This window comes from Protomyces lactucae-debilis, assembly GCF_002105105.1.
Source record: "Protomyces lactucae-debilis strain 12-1054 chromosome Unknown BCR37scaffold_7, whole genome shotgun sequence".
Classification (NCBI taxonomy): Eukaryota; Fungi; Ascomycota; class Taphrinomycetes; order Taphrinales; family Protomycetaceae; genus Protomyces; species Protomyces lactucae-debilis.
Genome location: NW_024467999.1, coordinates 83,246 through 104,924, shown reverse-complemented (window position 1 = coordinate 104,924; position 21,679 = coordinate 83,246). Strand labels below are relative to the sequence as shown.

At 50.5% G+C, this 21,679-nt stretch overlaps 11 protein-coding genes across 11 annotated transcripts; 5 read left to right on the top strand and 6 right to left on the bottom strand.

Annotated features, from left to right (window-relative positions):
• Positions 1–83: 83 nt before the first annotated feature.
• BCR37DRAFT_378623 (uncharacterized protein) lies at positions 84–875 on the top strand. Its single transcript, XM_040869082.1, has one exon. It carries the CDS (start codon positions 134–136, stop codon positions 638–640), a length of 507 nt encoding a protein of 168 aa, XP_040725956.1. The 5' UTR covers positions 84–133; the 3' UTR covers positions 641–875.
• A 147-nt stretch (positions 876–1,022) lies between these two features.
• BCR37DRAFT_378622 (uncharacterized protein) lies at positions 1,023–3,055 on the bottom strand. Its single transcript, XM_040869081.1, has one exon. It carries the CDS (start codon positions 3,000–3,002, stop codon positions 1,083–1,085), a length of 1,920 nt encoding a protein of 639 aa, XP_040725955.1. The 5' UTR covers positions 3,003–3,055; the 3' UTR covers positions 1,023–1,082.
• Positions 3,056–3,152: 97 nt separating this feature from the next.
• Positions 3,153–4,978, bottom strand: BCR37DRAFT_378621 (uncharacterized protein). Its single transcript, XM_040869080.1, has one exon. It carries the CDS (start codon positions 4,919–4,921, stop codon positions 3,191–3,193), a length of 1,731 nt encoding a protein of 576 aa, XP_040725954.1. The 5' UTR covers positions 4,922–4,978; the 3' UTR covers positions 3,153–3,190.
• Positions 4,979–5,111: 133 nt separating this feature from the next.
• Positions 5,112–6,383, top strand: BCR37DRAFT_346132 (One of six ATPases of the 19S regulatory particle of the 26S proteasome; the record flags this gene model as incomplete). The annotated part of the gene is made up of 1 exon (XM_040867665.1): positions 5,112–6,383. The coding sequence occupies one exon, from the start codon at positions 5,112–5,114 to the stop codon at positions 6,381–6,383; it is 1,272 nt and encodes a 423-aa protein (XP_040725953.1).
• Positions 6,384–6,753: 370 nt separating this feature from the next.
• BCR37DRAFT_346182 (XPA protein C-terminus-domain-containing protein) lies at positions 6,754–7,590 on the top strand (the record flags this gene model as incomplete). The annotated part of the gene is made up of 1 exon (XM_040867670.1): positions 6,754–7,590. The coding sequence occupies one exon, from the start codon at positions 6,754–6,756 to the stop codon at positions 7,588–7,590; it is 837 nt and encodes a 278-aa protein (XP_040725952.1).
• A 1,681-nt stretch (positions 7,591–9,271) lies between these two features.
• Positions 9,272–10,196, bottom strand: BCR37DRAFT_275249 (uncharacterized protein). Its single transcript, XM_040866782.1, has 4 exons — positions 9,818–10,196; positions 9,645–9,733; positions 9,534–9,556; positions 9,272–9,458 (listed from the first exon to the last, which is right to left on the bottom strand). Exons 1-4 carry the CDS (start codon positions 10,061–10,063, stop codon positions 9,334–9,336), a joined length of 483 nt encoding a protein of 160 aa, XP_040725951.1. The 5' UTR covers positions 10,064–10,196; the 3' UTR covers positions 9,272–9,333.
• Positions 10,197–10,329: 133 nt separating this feature from the next.
• BCR37DRAFT_386693 (uncharacterized protein) lies at positions 10,330–10,851 on the bottom strand (the record flags this gene model as incomplete). Its single annotated transcript, XM_040870463.1, has 1 exon — positions 10,330–10,851. The coding sequence occupies one exon, from the start codon at positions 10,849–10,851 to the stop codon at positions 10,330–10,332; it is 522 nt and encodes a 173-aa protein (XP_040725950.1).
• An 867-nt stretch (positions 10,852–11,718) lies between these two features.
• BCR37DRAFT_341095 (fatty acid hydroxylase superfamily-domain-containing protein) lies at positions 11,719–12,474 on the bottom strand (the record flags this gene model as incomplete). The annotated part of the gene is made up of 1 exon (XM_040867383.1): positions 11,719–12,474. A coding segment is annotated over one exon (756 nt), but the record flags the coding sequence as incomplete, so codon positions are not given.
• Positions 12,475–12,670: 196 nt separating this feature from the next.
• BCR37DRAFT_275429 (ferric reductase NAD binding domain-containing protein) lies at positions 12,671–14,799 on the bottom strand. The gene has a single exon (XM_040866783.1). It carries the CDS (start codon positions 14,499–14,501, stop codon positions 12,795–12,797), a length of 1,707 nt encoding a protein of 568 aa, XP_040725948.1. The 5' UTR covers positions 14,502–14,799; the 3' UTR covers positions 12,671–12,794.
• Positions 14,800–15,899: 1,100 nt separating this feature from the next.
• On the top strand, positions 15,900–17,624 carry BCR37DRAFT_386690 (uncharacterized protein; the record flags this gene model as incomplete). The annotated part of the gene is made up of 3 exons (XM_040870462.1): positions 15,900–17,170; positions 17,223–17,326; positions 17,383–17,624. The coding sequence occupies 3 exons, from the start codon at positions 15,900–15,902 to the stop codon at positions 17,622–17,624; spliced, it is 1,617 nt and encodes a 538-aa protein (XP_040725947.1).
• Positions 17,625–18,182: 558 nt separating this feature from the next.
• Positions 18,183–21,374, top strand: BCR37DRAFT_346209 (putative sodium P-type ATPase; the record flags this gene model as incomplete). The annotated part of the gene is made up of 1 exon (XM_040867676.1): positions 18,183–21,374. One exon carries the CDS (start codon positions 18,183–18,185, stop codon positions 21,372–21,374), a length of 3,192 nt encoding a protein of 1,063 aa, XP_040725946.1.
• Between the last annotated feature and the right edge of the window lie 305 nt (positions 21,375–21,679).

The window sequence follows — 21,679 nt, the reverse complement described above, 5'->3', positions numbered from 1 at the left end:
TGTTAGTGATTCGGCAAGGCTCCTGAATCTTTCATTGAGGAAAGTTCTTAAAGACTCCCGCCTGCCCACACAATCTTGAAAATTATCAATCGCAAGACAACTCCTCCCATTCCATCACAAAGTCTCTCTCAGTATGCGCTCTCCAGACATCACTTACCTTGCCCTTATGCTATTGCAAGCTGTTACAGTGGCCGGTGACTTCCCACAATGCGACGGGGTTACTGGTGCATATTTCTTCCTCACTACGCAGTGGACAAATCTGTTTGGATTCTATGGAAAACACTGTACGGACCAGTGTAAGACCTTGTTTGAGAAGGGCCTGCAAAGCGCTGGAATTCCTCAAAACAAGGTTTCTTTTTGCCAGGAGAACAAGTCGAAGGCAGTGGTCAGAGTCACCTGGAATTTTATCAAGAACGGCCAGGCCAGGGACAGGAAGGGCGTGGACGTTTGTGTGTGTGACTACGAGATTTCGCTCAAGCAATTGGCTCCCCCTGAGAAGTGTGACCGCTCGAAGATAAAGCAGTTATTGAGCGACCATATGGAACATGCCTCAGATGATGAGACTGTTGGAGAGTGCCAACCTAAGGAATTGGGCAAAACTAATGGTCGCCAGTTTCTCCTTTACTATTCTGGCTGGTAAAAGAAAGAAGTCTTCATATTGAGACTCATTTCGTCTGCACCTTCCAACTTCCAACAGCATCTTTACGACACAGAAAGCTTATCCTTGTCGATCTACCTCTTGAGCTTCCACTTTGGAGAACTACAGCAATCCACGACATTGAGTAGCTCCCATTTGCAATCATTTTCTCATCGATCGACTGCAGCCTCACGGTCGTGGTCATCTAGACTATCATATCAATCTATCTCTTCTTCAATTTAATTGCAATCTGCCATCTGTCTGATGTCTTCATAGCTTTTCTGACTAATGAATGCGAGTACCTGTTTGAATCAAGCTCTCGACCAGATCGTCTCTATCGACGCAGCTACAAGCAATGCACACACAAAAGGAGGAAAAGTCAAATCTTGCTAACGCTGGTCTATCCAAATTGCAAAATAAAGCACATAATGAGCCAATCCACCCATCAAAAGCTAAACAATGACTCAAGAGGTGGGCCCATACCGAGACCAGCTCGTTCAACACCAAACACCTCATCTTCACCTGTTGAATAATCACCATCCATACTCAACGCACTACCACCAATTCTGCCAAGTCCACCAGCACCCGCTGCGGCCGTCTTGAGTTTCTTCCGTCTCCTCTTCTCCTTGCGAGACAATGAATCTGTGCCGAGTCCAAGGACAGGTACTGCTGATACTTTCCGTGTATCTCGAGCTGCTTTACTCTTGGAGGTGAGGAGAATCCATTCATCCTTGAGGGAATCCTCCTTGTGCACATTTGTACGGTTTTGTTGATGTCGACGAAACGCACCAGGTGCTGCAATGGTTGGTGTTAGTTCAAGCGGCGCAACACTGTGGCCATGAGCATCGGCCTCGCCAGGCAACAGGAAATCATTCGTATACATGATGTCATCCAGTGAAGTGATGGCTGCTGTCATGGCTTCTGACCGACGATACGCTTTCGCCCGTTTGAGTTTCGCATTGGCAATTTTGGACGCTTCTGTCGCTGCGGCGAGGGCAGCGGCAGGTGTCAACTTGATGCCTGTCATGCCAGACATGACGGGTGCGGCTTTAGGGAGCGGTGGTGTGTGCGCTGGTGAGTTCGTGGTGGAGCCATCAATCACTGCGACTGGTCTGGTTGTGTCGCGGGTCCAGGTGCCGAGCAAGGGTGCTTGATTGGGTGTGGTGAGATCTGTTGATGTATTGAGCAGATATTGACCCGCTGCTTTGGTGGGTGTTGTGTCGTCAATGAAGGAAGCTTGCTTCATGCACGATGTCAAATTGGACTTGACGAGTGCACGCGCAGGTGTCATAGGATTGAGCTTTGAATTGCTGCGTTGCAGCAGCAGCTCTGGTGCTTCATCATCCGTTGTGCTGGCATCAGAGTCGCCATCGACTTGATCAGGCATGTCCATGACTTGACTGGTGAGAAACAATGCCTGTGCCAGCTCTTCTTCGGCTATGGCTTGTTGTGCCATGGCTTCAAGCTCCATTTCCGTCTCAGAGTCAGAGTCACCGTTGGCAAAGAAGCAATCCCAGCCTATCCGCTCATCATCATCTCCGTCTTCATCGTCTTCTTCTTCATCGTCGTCGTCGTCATCATCATTTTCCTCGTCCTCATCCTGATCTGATGAGCTTGAATTGCCATGCACAAAGAATTCTTGCTCCAGCAGGGAATCCTGGCTGGGCTCAATATGGCGATTATTGGCGCTATTGGAGGCATCAATCTCAAAGAGTGATGCGCCATTGAGGAGTGCGTCAAAGTCTTCGAGCCAGTACTCTTCTGAGCGAGACCCTTGCTCGCTTGGCGTTGCGGCTTCTTGATCCTCCTCCTCTGGAGCATACGCAAAGGGCTTATCATCATCCATGACATGGAATTTGTGGCCTCGCATATCATCATCTTCACGCTCATGAATCAGTTCTGCGGACTCCATCCGTTCCATGTCATACTCATCCTCGCTCTCATCCAAGGCTGCAATGTCGTCAAAGTGATACTGACTCTGACTCCCAGGCGTCATAGACCCGCCATCAGAAGCGGGCGGTGAGTCTGGGAAGTCAAAGAGCTCACTCATACTCATGGCGCGCTTGCGTTTGAGAGGACTCGCCGTCTCTTGCTGAGCCGCGGAAGGTGCTGTCATGGTTATAGCAGCAGTTCGTTTTGCCGTCTCGGGCTCTTCATCCGTTTCCGTATCTGCGTCGTCCGAGTCGCCGTATACATTCATATCCATTGACTGACCATGCTGGACCGAGGCCCGCTGCTGAAGAGCCGGCGCCTGGTGGAGAGTTGGGCGTTGTGCATGGGTAGATGATTTTCTGCGGGCCTGTCTCGCTTGGTGCTGCGCTATAGTGAAGGCTTTGTGATGCTGATGGTGGTTCTTGTTGGACATGGCGTCTTGTCAGCTATGGAGCATGTAACGGGTCTTCTAGAGAGAGATGGTCTGTTCCCTTTTGCTTCTTGATGTTGCTTCCTGCTGCGATTTTTTGGGCGCAAGAGTCGCACGCCCAAGACGCAATCAGTGAAGGCCGTATATTGCTAGTGAGTGGACTGGATGCTTTTACAATATGTAATATATACCTATGGCAGACACACATGCTCCAGGTAGGCAAACTTGGGAACAACAGAGTGGCAGCGATCACACTGGATCCCAAATTCATCCTCATCCTCCTCGCTCGGCCACACCTGTTCTTCATCCTCCTCTTCATTCATAGCCGCACCTTGATCTGCTACACGCGCACGCTTCTCTATCTCGCGTGCAGCTTCATCCTCACGCGCGCGCTTCAAATCGCGCATCATTTCCCTCTGCAGTGTTCCATCCAATGCTGACCACACGGAATCATCCATTCCCTCGGGACATGGCAGGGGTTGATCCACTTCACCGGCTGCAGGCTTGAGGAAACTCGAGATGCCAGCCGTGGTGCGTTGTTCCTTCATATCCGCAACAGCGACATTGAGAAGATTGAGATCCCAGTCATCTAGACCCATCACCATCCGCTTAAACAACGGAAGAATCGTACCATCGACGAGCGAGCGTGCACGATGTTGACAAGACTTCGCCATATCATACACTTCAGCAGGAAGTGCGACACTTCTTGATGTGCGTGACCCCTTTTGAGGGCGTCGAATACCATCTTGAATTGTAGCATCCACGCGAAATCGAGGGGACAGACGTACATTGCTTGGGAACCGCACCCACCGACCAGCCTCAGTCAAGTCCGCATCCATACGCGAGATGAGGTCTGTTGTCAGATCCAGCAGATGAGCGTGTACCTCGTCCAATGTCCGGCAATGCAGAAAAGAATCTTCGACACTGATACTTTTAGGAAAGAGAGAAGAAGGCACCACGATAGACTCATCTTTGCAATGGAGAATATCCCACAACCAACTTCCCCGTTCTGAGCCAAACCAATCGATGAGCGTGGCCTTATCGACGGTGCTGCGTACTTGCAGAACTGTCAATGGCGTATGCTTGTAAGCTTCTAGCAGCATGTACTTCTCCGTGTCTGTGACTTTCATATCATCCTCTTCTTCAAGCAGCGGTACAGTCGACTCAGTTGCATCAGAGTGGTTGGCAAACTTGGCGTACAAGACTTTGAGGAACGTATAGCCAACACCAGCAATTTTTTTGAGCTCAATCGCATCCATGTACTCTTGATGCGCCACAGGAAACAGCGTCGTCTGACTCTCTGGCTTGTGTTCACCACCAACCAGCTTGGCTAGCAGCTTTGATGTCGAAATGCCACCAGAAGAGGTCAACGCAAAGGCTTCATAGATGCTCCCTCGCAAGTAGGCACAGAGATGTGAAGCGATGAGTAGCTTGAGGTCTGCGATCGTGCCACTATTGGCGCCAATTGCATGGCCAGCCAGTATTCCTGAATTATACTCAAAGCTGTGCTCTTTGTCCAACACGAATGTCTTGATTGCACCAGAACCCGTCGTACCAGCTGCCATATGCGAGTCAACAAGGGCAGTGACATCACACCATAGTTCATCCATCCCCAATCGCTGAACACGACTGTCATCTCCACCAAGCAATGCTCGAACATGCCGAAAGATGCGCTTTGAACACGTTCGATACCGCGTGATATCCTCACCATTCACAATAATCAGATCCCGACACGCTCGTTTCGCATCTGTTAGGAGTTGTAATTTCTTGACACCCGCTGCGCGTGCGAGGTAGTTGCATGTTACGACGATGTGTTTTTGTTGTATAGCAAATGGGTGGTTGCGGAGGGCTGGATTGACGGAGGCTTCATACTGTGCATAGAAGTAGTCTAGATCGAGCTGGATGATGACTCTGGCGTCCATCCATGGCTGTATCTCTTGTGCTGAGTGCTGCGTTGTGGTGTCTGAAACTCTTTGAAGGCGACGCGTCCTCAAGCAAAGACACACCACACCACAATCGAGTCAAGAGAGCCAGATGTCGACGCTCGAAGACCTCGAGAGGCTCGAGAACGAGGCCGAAGAGCAAAAGCAGGATGCAAGTGGCGATGCGACGATGAAGACTGAGGGTGAAGAGGAAGAAGAACCCATCGACAAGGAAATCCTCAATGCAAGCGCTGATGAGCTCAGGAATCGGACTCGCCTACTGGACAATGACATCAAGATTATGCGATCTGAGTTTCAGCGCCTGACGCATGATCAAACGACCATGAATGAACGCATCAAAGATAACGAAGAAAAGATCCAAAACAATAAGCAACTGCCGTACCTGGTGGGTAATGTGGTTGAGATTCTGGATATGCAGCCGAGTGATGAGGAGACGGAGGAAGGTGGTACAACAGACGAAGATGCAGCGCGGGCGGGCAAGTCGGCTGTCATCAAGACATCCACCAGACAAACTGTCTTTTTGCCCCTCATTGGACTTGTTGAGGCGGAAGACTTGAAGCCTGGTGATCTTATCGGCGTCAACAAGGACTCTTATCTTGTGCTGGATACATTGCCGGCAGAGTATGATTCACGAGTCAAGGCAATGGAGGTGGATGAAGCACCTACAGAGACCTACAACGATGTCGGTGGACTCGACACACAGATTGAAGAGCTCGTTGAAGCTATTGTGCTACCCATGCAACAGGCAGAAAAGTTTGTTACGTTGGGCGTCAAGCCACCCAAAGGTGCACTCATGTACGGCCCACCCGGTACCGGCAAGACGTTGCTTGCACGAGCCTGTGCGGCAGAAACAAAAGCCACCTTCCTCAAACTCGCAGCACCACAACTCGTCCAGATGTTTATTGGCGATGGTGCAAAGCTTGTGAGAGACGCATTCGCCTTGGCCAAGGAGAAGGCGCCCGCCATCATCTTTATTGATGAACTCGATGCAATTGGCACAAAGCGATTTGATTCTGAAAAGTCGGGAGACCGTGAAGTGCAACGGACCATGCTTGAGTTGTTGAATCAACTGGATGGATTCTCATCAGATGAACGCGTCAAGGTGCTTGCGGCCACCAACCGAATTGATACGCTGGACCCTGCATTGCTGCGTTCAGGTCGTCTCGATAGGAAGATTGAGTTTCCATTGCCGAATGAAGATTCGCGTGCGGCTATCTTGCAGATTCACTCAAGAAAGATGACTGTTGATGATCGCGTCAATTTCGAGGAGCTGGCGAGGTCGACGGACGAGTACAACGCCGCTATGCTCAAGGCTGTTTGCGTTGAAGCTGGTATGATTGCGCTGCGGGAGGGCCAGAACACGGTGATGCACGAGAATTTCATGGATGGTATTGCAGAGGTGCAGATGAAGAAGAGCAAGTCGAGCAATGTGTACGCATGAGAGGCTGTCTACATAGCAAGTCTGATGAACGTACTTTGTAGTGCCAACTTGTCGCGTCTTTTTTGTTCCTGAATCAAAAAATCAAAAATGCATCTTCAGCTTCAGCTCGCCACAAGTCAAGAAGCGACTCAACAACCACTCGACCCGACCCGACTTGCAAGCGATGGACCGGCCTTCAACGCCGCCTGGGCAGCAAGGCAATAGCCTAGCAACCCACCAGACTCCTCCAAACCAACGCACACCGCAAAGGATGGCGCTCACGCCCGAGCAAATTAAGCGCATGGAAGTCAATCGACTACGCGCCAAAGCCGTTCGCGAAGATACGTTACGAGCAGCAGGACCTCTACCACCGCCTGCAAAACGACAGAGAATGGACGCCGAGGGACGGCTGGCGCCTGTTGCGCCGCCAGCGGAACCTATTCAGGCACAGCAACGAAATGGCGCCACGGCTGCTGCGAAACGAAGGGAGGCGGTCGGGACGATTGTACAGTCGAGTTATATCGAGTATGACTTCTCAAAGATGAAGGACTCGAAAGCTGGTTTTATGGTGGATGAAGCGACGGGTGATGCACAGCAGGAAGATCGTGCAGCGCAACTTCAGCGGTTACGAGATGAGGCGAAGCGCTATGATCCGCCACTTGCATTGGATGATGGATCAGGTACAACAAAGCAGGCGCGTTGCTTTGAGTGCAACACCGTGGAGCTTGATTTTCAATTCTTCAATGTCTTCAAAGCGCGGGTTTGTCATACCTGCAAAAACAAGCTACCCGACAAGTACTCCCTCTTGACGAAGACCGAGTGTAAGCAAGATTACTTACTGACAGATCCAGAGCTTCGAGATGTGGAGCTCATGCCTCATCTTCTCAAGCCTAATCCGCACAATACGACATACTCCAGCATGATGCTGTACCTGCGCTACCAAGTCGAAGAGTTTGCCTACAAGAAGTGGGGTTCTCCCGAGAAGCTCGACGAGGAGTTTGAGCGTCGTACAGAAGAGAAGAAGGTTAAAAAGGACAAGGCATTTGAATTGAAGCTCAAGGAACTGCGTAAACGAACACGCGTAGCCAAATTCAGTAAGAGCGCAAGTCGTCGGCTGGAAGCGAAGCATGAGCATGTCTTTGGTGCAGAGGTCGAGGATCCAACGACTGGCATGACAGTGCGGACATGTGCAGAGTGTGGGCTCGAAAGTGAAGAGCTTGTCATGTAAAACCATCTTCCTGAATCTCACCGCTGTCGGGAGACACTGCCTGCATTGCATCCCTGGCTTCTTGGATGAGTTCATCGATCGACTTGTCGCCGGCATCTGGCTGAGTATCGTTGCTGCTTGTCATGGTAGCCCTTGCAGCAGCAAGCATCTCAGCGACGGCATCACGCGCTTCGTCATCACTGATTGCCACGCTGGACTCGCACTCGTCGTCAGACACTGATGAATCGCTTGATGATTCGTCAGAATCCCATGCAGCCTGCCGTCTAGCCTTGTCGTAGCGGTCAGAGTCGGGTTTGCCAGTATATATTTGAATGAGACGCTGGGCGTCCAATTCTTGTTCAACTGCTTCCGCTTCCATAGCTTGGCGTCTTGAGTGGAGTGCTCCGCTCGGCGCTGCCGGGAGATCAAGGTCAATATTGTCGTTTGGATAAGTACGTACTGGACTTGTAGGCGGTGATGGGAACATTACTTCTTGGTCAATCGTGATATCCTCTGCAGCTGGTGCCCCTTGTCCATGTCCCTCGCGAGATGTCTCTTGAGCTAAAGGATCCAAGAGCATTGATTGTTGCATCAAGAAGGCGCTATCCACCCAAGCCTGAGACATGATCCAGTACTCCAGAGCCAAGTCAGTTGTCGCGATCTCTCGCTTTGCACAGACTTCTGAGATGTCTGCTGGTGTAGAAAAGGCGCCTTGCCAGGAGTTCTTGCGAGACTGTCGAGACTTCTTGTCCAATACTGCCTCTGCCTCAAATGTTTTGGCGAGCCGCGTGATGGGTGTTGAACATAGAGCTTGACGCGCTAGCGATGAGACTGTGCCATCAATAGTAGCAGGCCATGAAGCCAAGCTTAGTAGCAGTGAGAGTACACCATGCACAGACCCCTTACCAATTGACTCAGCTTCAAGTGCTGTAAGCAACTGGTGCACAAGCATACATTGGAAGTGATGTTGTAGTTCTTGTAGAGCAAGATCCTCAACCTGATCAAGCAGTCCTTGCATGATTCGCCCGAATTGCACAGGTGAGCATTCGTGTATCAACACAGTCTCGGCAGCTCTAGCTGTAGTTTCAAGACCTCTCAAACGATGCTCAGCGTTCATTTTGTCCTCTAGCAGCAGACGATGCTCTTTTGCCGAAGTATGACGCGGCAGGGTGTCCAGCTTTGCTTGCAATGTCTGCAGCGTTTCATTGGCATGTAAAAGATATGTGAGAAGTCTTGGCTGTGGCAGGCTGGAGCTGTGGGTCATTCGGTCGCCTGCTCAGCTTGTGGTTGAGCAAGAGGAAAGGACTCGAGCTGTGCATGCTCGTGTTCTTTGGTGGTCGTCATCTGAATAGCCGCTCCTCACCACTCGTTGACGATGTGCATACCTATGGACTTCGTAGACTAACTAGTGAATTATATCTGACCCGAAGCCTAGGTATCAAGACTCGAGCTCAATAGACATGATCCAAGATCAGTTGGCCACCACTCGGGAAATCTTTGCCAAAGCTGGCAAGGGGTGGGTGTTTCGGACACAAGCAGATCACAGATGGGAAGAAGCAGTCTCAAGTTCTGGACAATGTGGACAAGGCGCATGCCGGCAAAACGTTCACTTCACTCGAGACGGATCGTTTTTATTTTGACGATGCGGTCGCATCAAAAGTCTTGGGTGTCTATGAGCTTTCAATGAGTATGCATTATCCGAGTCGGTGCTTTTCGTAATTGTAGCTTAGAATGGGTTGTCCTAGTCTGGTCAGCAGGGTCTCCCTAGCATTGATGATCACTTACAGAAGCAGGCACCTCGTGTGTCGACTTGAAGTAATCCTTGAGAATGGGCACAGACTCGAGGACGTCGTTTCGCAACTTGCGCACGCCTTGTCCGTAGAGCAAAACTGTAGTTGTTAGCTTGTTGTTGCATTCAATAGCGACTGTCTAGCGGAGACAGTAACTTCATGAGCCTAGCATACCACCTGCACCAGCGGCACCGCCCCTACGGATCTGTTAGCACCTGAAATCAACAAATATGGCGGCAATCCGCGCTTGAGACGCGCGAAAGGGTAGTAGTGAAGGAGCCATACCATAGGACGAGCGAAGGAATGGCACCAAAGAGCTTCTCGGCTGTGAAGCCTCCAGCACTGGCTTGCTTTGTAAACTTTTGTAGGTTGCGCTAGATCGTGGTCAGCATTTTTGTTCACCTCATTCATAGAGACATTTGAGCTAGTGCTCATGCCTCTGCCGATCGTCTTACTGCTGACATGTCTGACAAGTCTGCGGGAGTCGATGTGAATCCGGAACACGGTCTGTCACTGGCGCTCCTCTTCTCTTGCTCGGACTGTCGCCGGATTCCAGTCACGTGTTGGACTTGCTCAGATGAGTCAGAAGTACTGGAACTCCAACTGAGCACCAAGACTAGCACAGCACGACGATTATATCCGAGCTTCACTGCTTCTGCAATCAATCGACATGTGTCAAGGCTGAGGGAGTCTTGAATTGGCATGTCCAAGGGTCACTTCGACAAGCGCTAGCATGCATCAAATTGCAGAATAGAATTAATATACTAAGCTGAGTCTAACGATACTTGTACTGAAAAGTTGAAGGGCTGTACGCTACACTCTCTGGAAAGTAGCCGAATTGAGTCTCCTGCAATGCCAAACAGTGTTGAATGCCAGGCGACTGAGGAAGGTGCCAAATACTGAGACGAGGACTAAGCAATGTTGAATGCAAGTCATCCCGGCGTGGCACTATTGCAGTCAATCGATAGGCCTAATAAGGGTACGCGATGTCGCATTGGCGATACATAGGTTGTCCCAGGTCTTTGTCTAGGTCTCTGTCCAGATAACAAGCACTAGACTTCGAAGCAACCCCTGAGATTTCACTGCCTTGGGCTATACGCTCTAGGATTCGTTGAGATAATCGGTACGCAGTGCAGGTTTGATCTGGCTGATCGGGAGCGAACAGTCCAAAATCCGGGTCATCTGTTTGCTTCGTCAAAGGAAACCAAAGCAGGTATTTGCATGATGGTTGCTCGAAATCTAGATTTGGTTCGGCGACCACACATGCCCTGCTCTCGACAGCTCTTGAACAATAAGTGATAGGGCTATCCTTCGGAAATATTGCCTTGAATTTGGCAATGCATTCATCTTTATTGGGATTGGACATGCTTTTGTGCAATTCAATGCGGAATGCGCTTCCTGTCCCTTCTGGGCATGGGCGTTTCTCAGGAACCGAACCCATGGCCACGCAGAACGATAGACACACCACCATGAAACCGATTGAATGCAGCATTGTTGTTCGAGCTTGAGCGAATGCCCAGACTTTTGAATGGAGGGTTGAGTTGGCATTCGACAGGGCACGATGGCTTCCTTATGAGCCTGAGGTTACGGAGTATTGTTTGCTCCTCGGCACAGGAGGAAACTTGAGGTCCGCAATGACTCCGCATGTTCTAGCCATCCAAAAAAGCAGGCATTGCGCAAATCACGCAAGCGGGTTCGAAGGACGTGTAGAGTCCAATTGGTCGTTCAAATACATCAGAGCCTCTTTGGTAGCATCAATGCATGTCATGGTTGCATCTCGGGAATGAGTTCTTCAGGGGAAGTTCATGTTCAGGGGACATGGCCACATGGCCGTGTATTTGCTTCCGCTCGCGTGGTGAGTGTGTCCATATGGGGACAAAATATGAGGCCAGCTGATCGACAGGCAGGCAAACACTCAGAGCCTATACTTGAACCGGGCAGGAGAGCATCAAGCCAGGTAGAAGGTCCGCCGTCCTCTCCGGCAGAGGTCTTCAGAAGACGAATAAGCCAGGCAACGCGTACAGAAGATGTCGGAGAAGGCGCCGCCATTCAATAAGCAAAGCTCATAAGAGCTATGAAAAGGATGAACCGTTGAATACCATCACATAGATACCGTGCCACCCGCCTTGATCACCTTCTCCTCGTCCTTGGTGAAGACTGACGTATTGTATTCAGTCTGTTCATCTGCAATCGTGACACGCTTTCGAGCAGCAAGGCCCTTGACTCCACCGCCTTGTTTTAGACCCTTTGTGCCGTTGACGCCGACACTGCTGATTTGCTTATCGACACTGATCTTGGCACTTCCGTTCGCCTCCTTCGCAAGACGCAACGCTCGCGGTGTTTGCATCGGATCCATGTAAGTATCACAGAGCTTGTCCCAGAACGTGAAGTAAGGCTGTGAGAAGTTCTTTTTGATACCATAGGATTGATGGTGTATATCATGATACCGTGCATTGTTGCTGAAAAATGTCTGTAGTGGGTCAAAGGGCAATAAATAACCGCAATGGTCATCCACAGTCTTGGCAGTGCTGAATGCATAGAAAAAGATACTTTCCTTGGTCGACATACCCGTGATGAGATATCCTAGACCAGCACCAATCGTATCCAAGGCGAGACCTTCCACTGGATGATTGTACAGTGCTCCAAACGCATAAGGTACGTAAAGACGGTGATGGTGCGAGTGGAAGTGCTTGTAGAGCCACTTGTTTGTGTGCATCCAGCGATGCAACCAGTACTGCCATGAATCAAGGATAAAGATGGCAACGAAGAATCGTATCGCGGGTAAAAGCATGTACGCCACGCCGCGGGTCGCTTTATCCGTCAACGCGACTGGCGACCAATAACGTATCCTGTTGAGAGTCAATTGCGGGTCTTCAAACGTCTCTGCGTCAAAGCGCTGCAAAAATAGACCAAATGCTGTCTGTACGAGCTGCTGGATGATCACGTCGCGAATGACTTTTGGAAGCGATACTTTGTTGCGCGACCGTAGCTCAAGCGGTGTGTGGATCCGCCGATTCGCAAACAGATCTGTCTGGTCGATGAGATGAAAGACGGTAGAGAGCGTCCAGTATACGACAATCGGCGCAACGAGTGCAGCAGTCGTATCATCCATAAAAGAAAAGGTAGGCGCAGGCTTCCATTGATCGCCGTGTTGCCATGACTGGCCTGCTTGAGTCGTTGCGTTCATTATTCCGGACTATGCTGTCTGCGCTTTGTATGCTGCAGGGACGGATGCGAGAGAAGAGAGAGGGCCGCTTTGCTAATGATTGTTTGGTCTGTCGCTGCAGTCGAATTTGATTTGGGAGTCGGCATGAAACAAACCCGCGAACGATGATGTAAGCAGGGAACACACTACAACCAGTGCTAGCTATAGTGGGATATCGATATTGATACAGGCAAAGTATGCTACACCAATATATGCTAATGACTGGCTCTCTACCAGCTGAAGTTCTCCTCGATGTAAGAAACATGCGCTGAAGCTGTCAATCCTGCAATGACGGCCGCTCGACAATCGTCTCCCAGGGTAGGAGGCCCGCAGCTGACAACTACACTGTGGGAGCCTTGAACAGCCTCCTCCAACTCGGCTGCAAGTAGGCTCGAGAGGACAGGCCGTCCCTGTTGAACCACGACTTGCTCCGGCAGATCCACCGGTGTGGTCACCACCGCAAAGTGTTTCTCCTTGCTGCTTGCACCATCTGTGGAGGACGCAGACGACGCTAGATTCTTTGACACATGCACAACGATCTTGACAAGCAAATTCTTCTTGTGTGATTGTGCAGCGATTGCGCGTGCAAACTCGTCAGCAAACCAGTGCGCATGCTCAGTGTCTCGCAAGATCCAGTGAAGAACGACTGAGCGCGATGTGAGTCGAATAGGGGTCTCTGCAAGATACATGAGGAACGGTATCATCGCTGTAATGCCAATACCACCAGCAACAAGAATCACGTTGTCGTAGTGATCCAGGCGAGGTTGTGTACCATAAGGCCCTTCGACCAACGCGCGCAACTGCAATGGCGACCCAGTCTCACTCGAGTGCGAGAGACATGCATCAAGGGTCCTCTTCGTCATTCCCTTGCGTCCTTTAAACAGGATGGTCGCTGTAGGGTTTGGTGTGCTTCGATCAACATCCACAACGCTGAACGGATGGTTTTGCTGGTAGCTGTGACTTGGCAAGTACAGGAACAGATACTGTCCAGGGTAAAACTTCCACAACGGCGAAACAGGTACCCTCATTTTGACGACATCGTCGCTGAGCAACACAGCACTTGATAGCGCATCTTTGTCGATGGCTGTGCTGTAATTGTAGACGACGACGCGAGCGATGCGCAACAGACGGTCAAAGATCCAAAGTGCTGTTGCCGCGTAAATCCACGGCATCCAGACTTGAGTTCCATTGCCATGGTGAGCCAAGCGAACATGCTTCCACATGCCAACGATAGACACGGCAGCAAAGACAATGTGCGACATAAGCCAAGCATCGTACCACAAGTTGCGCACAATGGCAATCGATCCAGTCGTCAGGATGATCAATGCCGTCAGGCCAGCAATGCCCCATGGTACGTACTCTTCCTCCCAAAATTCATGCAGTGGTGCTTTCAGATACTCAATGTACGTGTACAGTCCGGCATGCACGACACAATGAGCAGTCAAGGTACATGCGATCAGCTTGTGGAAACGATTGAAGGTCTGGAACGACCAGCCCGTGGCCCACATGAAAATGTGATTGCGACCGGCAAAGACAATGAGCAAAGGAAGCTGTCCCAGAGCGAGAATGCCAGCTCTATCGGCAGTATAGACAGACCACTGGGCCAGTCGTGTCTTGTACTTGGTGTTGCCGTTGTACACATTGATGGAAGCGAACATCATGGCAAAGTTGACACCGAGGAAGAGTATTGCAACAATGGTCTGTAGGCGCCAGGGAGTCGTCAGTGTCAATCCGAGGAAGGTCTTGCGTCGACGATGTGTGCCACCATACAGTGCCGGAAGAACAACATGTTTTTTTAAGATTGCCACGACCCTGGAAGCCCCTTTCCATGTTGTCGGCAGGGCAATCTCTTCCAAGCGCTGCAAAATTGCAATCAGTATTATGAGGGCAACGCCCATGACAACCATCAGCCATGCGTAAGTCGTTGACCAGTACATGTTGCTCCCTGCTGCGTCGAGCTGTTTGCGTTGAGCTTCATACGCCGCATCAGGAATTTGGAAGGGAGATGCTGTCCTATTGGCCGTACTTGCCGGCGTTTTGCCTAGGTTGGCTGTCGCGTTCTGCAAAGTTGTGGCAAAGTCTGGCACTGGCAGTTTGTACTTGGCACAATACGCGTTTCCGAAAATGGTCCACCATTGTTGCGTATCTGTGGCGTGTGCCTGAACACACAACGCGGCTGTCCCAACAAATGCTTTGGATTTGCAAAGACTATCTGTTAGCTTGGATTGTCTTTGTAGGGCAGCTTACTTGGCACTCGAGGTCGTGTTGGCATCACTATATTTGTATGTCGATGCAACCTTGCCGCATGCGTTGCGTTCGATGTATCCAAGGCCATGGGTACTGCTTGCCAAGTTAAGAAGCAGCGTCAAGCTGAAGAGGCTGAACATCTTGTGCTAAGTGGATAAGGCTTCCTACCGGGCTAGACCTCTCCTTATGTATGATTTGGAAGCATTGAATCAACTGTAGCTTGTTGGGGTGGACCGGCTAGATTGGCCGTTTCGTGTTTGTGACATTACTGACACTCATCACATGCTATTCCGCAATCAGCTGTACCGGCATGCTAGCGACGCTCAAAGGACATGGAAGCGAAGCGGGTCGGAAGAGCAATGAAGTTATCAGATGAGAACGGATCGCGAAATCACCCACGGCAGCATGCAGCTTGAGCACCGTGCACGAAGTGTTCAAGTTGAGAGGCGGAAGTAGGGAATTATCCCACTGAAGTTGCGACCTTGCATAAAGCATGGCTAATACTGGCTATTTTTGAATGACGGATCTGATTACGGGAAATGAAGCCGATAGTGCTTGTCAGATGGTCGCAGACTAAATTCGCCGAACACTGCGAATAGCTGTCAGTCGCCCGCAGACAAAGAACGGGAAATTAGACAGCAGTGAGCTCGGTCTTGATTACACACATTTGCCGGTCGTATTCCTCCTAGCTGCGTATCGATACCCCATTGTGTCTTGCCGAAGACTGATGACCCATGGACCCAAGCGAAAAAACAAGAGTCCATGCTATTTCATGCATCTTTTCCGTCCTCCAGCTTTTGTAGATCGGAAAATTTCAGGAAACTGAGCTCGAGATCTATAGCAATACACGCCGAGGTGCTAGTACCACGCAGGATTCGACGTGCCATCTGAAATGGATCTTTCTGTGCCGCCCCGCCGCTTTACTGCGCCTCACAGCCAGCCAGACGCAACACCAGCTGCTGACGCTGCCTCCTGCCAAGACGTGCAGCTGCTACAAGTACTTTCTGTCAAAGTTCAGGACACAGGCTGCTACTGAATAACATCACCGTCACGTCTGAAAAGAACTCCATTTTGCTGGTGTACAAAAGATGAAGCGCCTTGCAAACAAGCTCAGTGGAAAGAACAAGACTGAGGATTCCCCGGTTGCGCACGCTACTAAAAGCTTCATCAAAGGCACAGGTGATCAAGGGCTATCCAGCTTGCCGAGTATTCTTGAAGCTTGCTCAGTCACTTCTCAAAATGCTCTCGGCTCAACGATCGAAACGCTAGACTTGATTACCCATTATTTTGGGCAACGACAGCATCTTGCACGACAAGCTCGCTGCGTTGACCTGTTACGCTACATGTCTGATAGCAACGAAATTGAGCTCTTCCCACTCATCAGCCAAAATTTGACATTCCTATCACTGCTCGAACGGAATGCCATGGCCATGGCAAATGGAGAAGCTTCGACGTCTCCACAGTCTGCACGACATCTCGAGGGCATGACTAGAATTCTGATTGATCACTTCTGCTTGAAGGCTGATGTACCTCAACAAATCACGGCTCTGCAGCAAAAGCTTAACGTTGGCGCCACGCGAACACGTCGAAGCACACAAAGCCAGCGCCCTGCGAACGAGAGAGATCAAGCAGTGCGTGAAGTCAGACAGGCTCAACTGATGGAAGACGTTCAAAGTGCCAAAGCAGAGTGTGAGCTGATGTCACTGTTGCTCTCTGATTCTGCTGGAAAGCAGGCCGATCAAGACAGCGAAAACTTGGATGAAGAGTTGTATGAGTCTCTCATCAAGCGGCGGGAGATTCTGGCTAAGCATGCCGAGTCTCGTTTGACTGATGAGCAGATGCTACAGCTTGTCGGTGCTTCCGAGCAAATCGAAACAACGCTACAGCTCTATTCGGATTACAAGGATGCTGAGCGTAAGAGTCTCAAGAATGGCAAGCAAAAGGACAATACATGGCAAGGCCTCGACACCTTTGGTGGGACTCCAACAATGAGCTACAGCGCGCCTTCGCCTATTGACAAGTCAAGACAGGGACAAGAAGCGTGGCCAGCGAATGATCAGGCATTTGAAGATTACCGGCACGCGCATGGCTACACGAGTCATCAAACAGGATACCTAGACGCCAGCCGAAGCGATGATGGAGCGCCAGGCTCGTCCGGACCGTCGTCCAGATATGTTGAGATGGGAGATGAACCTGCTGAGTATCGTTCGACGACACCTGCACCGATTGACACTGCAGTGCCCGCTAACACTGCAAGTCAGTGGTCGCCGAGAAGTAACAACCCTTTCAACAACAATCCCTTTACAAGACGACAGTCTCAAGAGCAGCCGAAGCAGCCTGCCAAGACCAACCCATTCTTGTAAAAGGTCTGCATGAGTACGGGTCTGCAAATCTTCTTTGTACATCCATAGGCCAAACACCCTTTGCGATATTGCGACACTTGGTCTGCCATATGGTCTTGAATGCTTGGAATCAGGAAGTATATTCAAATTCCGGTTGACTACGAAACTTCGGGGTAAGCCGGCATCTCCGCACAGCCTCGACTTTGACAGGTGCATGTGTGTGGCCCAGCTGCAGTATTCAGGAGCAGGGGTGTTTTAGTCTTCAAAATTCAGACTGTGCGCGTCATTGCCGCGAGTGCCGAAGTGCTGGGTTTGGGTGAAACTTTGATTGCACAGCCTTCAAACGGTTACACAGCTCTCATTGGAGGAAGATTAGGGAAAGGCGTCGCTGCGAAAGCGTTGCGCTGGGCTGTGTATGGAAGGTCGACGTCTACAAGCAAGTTCAAAGGCATGGATCTGATGAGGATGTAGCCAGAGAAGTACATGGCTCGGTGTGACTGTGCTTTGTCCATGTACAGACTCGTCGTCATATGCAAGATCTCGGGAAAATAAAAAATGTTCTGGAGCGGCCCAATTCTTGACGGGCGGCTGCGTCATCGATCTTCAACCTTTTTTCTTATGCGACTCATCCAGTAGCAGTCATCAGTCGATATAGCGTAGATGCAACTTGTGTAGCAGTGTATGGCATATCTCAGACGTATCCGTGGCGCCTCCGGAAGTAGCTCGCCTGAAGAAGCAGATGCTGGTCCGATGCTCGGCGTCGTTTGTGGGCAAAGTGCATGTATGCGACTCCCGCAGCAAACGCGATGTGACCCATGTACAGCCACACTCCGGGGGGCAATGCATCGCTCGGTATACATAAGACAAGCGAGGCCCATGCCAGACAGATCTGTTCTCTATACAGACGTAGCGCATCTTGCAAAGGACGCTACTTCAACCAACACGGCCGTTTCTACAAACTAGCATCACTACAGGGCAACCTCGTTCTACATCAACGTCGCAACCTTCTTTCAATAGTTTATACCTGGTATGTCCACTGGCGCACCATCATCAACGGGCTATGAGCTGTCAAAACTTCCATTTCTCTTGTCCTTCAAGGACGTCAATGAGCAAATCAAGACAAACCTCGACAGCGGCCTGTCAAAGGCAGAGGTTGATTCGCGACTCAAAGTTTTTGGCAAAAATGAGCTCGAAGGCGACAATGGCGTCAGTCTTGGTGCCGTGATTCTCGGACAAGTTGTCAACTCCATGGTTTTGGTGCTCATCATTGCCATGGTCGTGTCCTTTGCCGTAAAAGACTGGATTTCTGGCGGTGTGATTGCTGCCGTTATTGCCATCAACATTGTGGTTGGTACTTATCAAGAGTACCAAGCTGCCAAAACCATGGACTCTCTCAAATCTCTCGGTACACCCTCGGCTCATTGTATTCGAGATGGGCAAGATGCTACGGTCCCCTCGCAGGACGTGGTGCCTGGCGACATTGTTATTATCAAGACAGGCGACACGGTTCCTGCTGATTTGCGCTTGTTCGAGACCATGAACCTCGAGACTGACGAGGCCTTGCTCACTGGTGAAGCTTTGCCTGTCGCCAAGGACGAGCATGTAATTTACGATTCTGACGAGACACCTGTCGGCGACCGTCTCAACCTTGTCTTTTCTTCCTCAACCGTCACAAAGGGTCGTGGAAAGGGTATTGTCATTGCAACAGGCATGAAGACTGAGATTGGTGGCATCGCTGCTTCGATGCGCGACAAGCCTCGAAAAGTTCGCAAGCCCAAAACGCGCGAGGACGGTACCATTGCTTGGTACTCTTGGCCGATCGCTTATGGTCTTTCATTGGGCGATATTGTTGGTCGATTTCTCGGTGTCAACGTCGGTACACCTCTTCAGCGCAAGCTTTCGCAACTTGCTGTGTTGCTCTTCTTCGTGGCAGTCGTATTTGCTGTTGTGGTGGAGGCTGCCAACGCCTTTGACGACCAAGCTGATGTTGTCGTCTACGCTGTTGCCACGGGTGTTGCTATGATCCCTGCTTCTTTGGTTGTCGTCCTCACCATTACCATGTCCGTTGGCACACAAATCATGGTCAAGCGAAATGTCATTGTTCGCAATCTGGACTCTCTCGAAGCGTTGGGTGGTGTTACTGATGTCTGTTCCGACAAGACTGGTACATTGACACAGGGCAAGATGATTGTCAAGCGTGCTTGGATTCCCTCCACTGGTACCTTTTCTGTTGGTCCTTCCGACAACCCCATTGACCCGACTCAGGGATCAGTCACGCGATCCGACAAGGCACCTTCTGACATGGACAACAAGATTTCTGAAAAAATTGAATCTGACGAGTCCAATGCACTCGACATGGAGAAGCCCGAAGGTCTCGAGCATTTCCTCAACATTGGTGCTTTGTGCAACCTTGCACAAATCAAGAAGAACGATGAAGGTGTATACAAGGCTACGGGAGATCCTACTGAAATTGCCATCCAGGTATTTGCGCACCGTTTCGACTGGGGCCGCCCACGATGGGTATCTGGTGACCAGCCAAAGTGGCATGAAGTGGCTGAATTCCCCTTTGATTCGGACGTCAAGCGCATGTCTGTTGTTTATCGCAACAATGAAACTGAACAGCACAGTGTCTTTGCCAAGGGTGCCGTTGAGCGTGTCTTGGAGACTTGCACAACGGCCTTGTCTGCTGAAGGTTCTGTTGACTTTGATGAGGATTTCAAGGAGCGTACACTCAAGAACATGGAGGCACTTGCGAGCCAAGGTTTGCGTGTGCTCGCGCTTGCTCAACGTCCATTCGAGTCTTCTGGTGTCGACTTTGACAAGCTCGAGCGTGCTGAAGTGGAGAAGGATTTACAATTCATTGGTCTCGTGGGACTCTATGACCCACCTCGCGAACAGTCTGGTCCAGCTGTGCGCAAGTGTCACAAAGCTGGCATCAACGTCCACATGCTCACAGGCGACCACCCTGGTACTGCTCGTGCGATTGCTATACAAGTCAGCATCTTGCCCAAAAAGATGAGTTCCATGCCGGCAGATGTTGTTTCAGCCATGGTCATGACGGGCGCTCAGTTTGACAGGCTTTCTGAGGATGAGATTGACAACTTGCCTGTTTTGCCACTTGTCATTGCTCGATGTGCGCCACAGACCAAAGTGCGCATGATTGAAGCACTTCACAGACGCAAGGCATTCGCTGCGATGACGGGCGACGGTGTCAATGACTCTCCTTCGCTTAAGCGCGCAGATGTTGGTATTGCCATGGGCATGAACGGATCGGATGTTGCAAAGGACGCCTCAGACATTGTGCTCTCGGATGACAACTTTGCCAGTATCCTCAACGCCATTGAAGAAGGGCGCCGCATCTTTGACAACATCAAAAAGTTTGTGCTGCACTTGCTTGCTGGTAATATTGGTCAGGCATTGACGCTCCTCATTGGTTTGGTCTTCCTCGACCAGCAAGACCGTTCTGTGTTCCCACTTTCGCCAGTCGAGATTCTTTGGATTATCATGATCACATCCTCGTTCCCTGCCATGGGTCTTGGTATGGAGGAAGCGACCCCTGATGTGATGGACCGTGAGCCTCACGACACAAAGACTGGTGTGTTCACATGGGAAGTCATTCTCGACATGTTTGTCTATGGCTTCATCATTGGCGCGCTTTGTGTCGTTTCCTTCGTCATTGTCGTTTATGGCTGGTTTGACGGCTTTTTGGGTCTTGGTGGCGCGCAAAACTGCAATGCTGGCTACAACTTTGGTTGCGAGGCAGTCTTCCGTGGTCGTACAACAGTCTTTGTCATTATGACATGGGGTTTGTTATTGCTCGCCTTTGAGATGATTGATATGCGACGATCGGCGTTTGCCCTCAAGCCTCGTCGCGGACGCAATGCCTTTGTCGCTATCGGTCAGGACTGGTATAAGAACAGATTCTTGTTTTGGTCTGTCATCTTGGGTGCTATCTCTGTTGTGCCAGTCATCTACATCCCAGTCATCAACACGGATGCCTTTAGGCACACTGGTATTGGCTGGGAATGGGGTCTCTGCTTTGCATTCTCCATCTTGTACATTGCATGCATGGAAGCTTGGAAGTGGGGCAAGCGCATCTACTATCGTCGCAAGGCTGCCAGGGCTCAAGATGGTGAGCAAGAGGCAGGCCAAGAGAAGCACTTCCAACGCTACATCTCCATGTCAAGGAGTGAATACACTTCACGAGCGACGACGCAGTGAGCACTGTCTCTGTTTTGCTGTTGTCTCAATCATTTAGAGCTACCATATGATGACTACATACTAAACGGATCTAAATTTGACCTGCATTGCAAACGGAAAGGGTTCTCAGACAGGTAACTAGTCGGTCTCATGTCTAGCTCAAGCTCCAGTAGAGTCATGGCCAGATCGAAGAGCTGGGTTAATAGACGTTTGCTCTCTTCATCGTACCTCTTGTCCGTTTACAAACAATAGTAGCCGCGCATCTCCAGTCAGACTCGATCCCGCCAACTTGGTGAGGTGCTGCTCGCTTGTATTTTGGTTATCAG

Bases quoted from the DNA above. Each gene is read 5' to 3' on its own strand.
- BCR37DRAFT_378623 (XM_040869082.1), top strand. From the start codon at position 134: ATGCGCTCTCCAGACATCACTTACCTTGCCCTTATGCTATTGCAAGCT.
- BCR37DRAFT_378622 (XM_040869081.1), bottom strand. From the start codon at position 3,002: ATGTCCAACAAGAACCACCATCAGCATCACAAAGCCTTCACTATAGCG.
- BCR37DRAFT_378621 (XM_040869080.1), bottom strand. From the start codon at position 4,921: ATGGACGCCAGAGTCATCATCCAGCTCGATCTAGACTACTTCTATGCA.
- BCR37DRAFT_275249 (XM_040866782.1), bottom strand. From the start codon at position 10,063: ATGCCAATTCAAGACTCCCTCAGCCTTGACACATGTCGATTGATTGCA. The intron at 9,734-9,817 runs GCAGTAAGACGA...ACCACGATCTAG, and splicing joins CAGACTTGTCAGACATGTCA to CGCAACCTACAAAAGTTTAC. The intron at 9,557-9,644 runs GTATGGCTCCTT...ACAGATCCGTAG, and splicing joins ATTCCTTCGCTCGTCCTATG to GGGCGGTGCCGCTGGTGCAG.
- BCR37DRAFT_275429 (XM_040866783.1), bottom strand. From the start codon at position 14,501: ATGTACTGGTCAACGACTTACGCATGGCTGATGGTTGTCATGGGCGTT.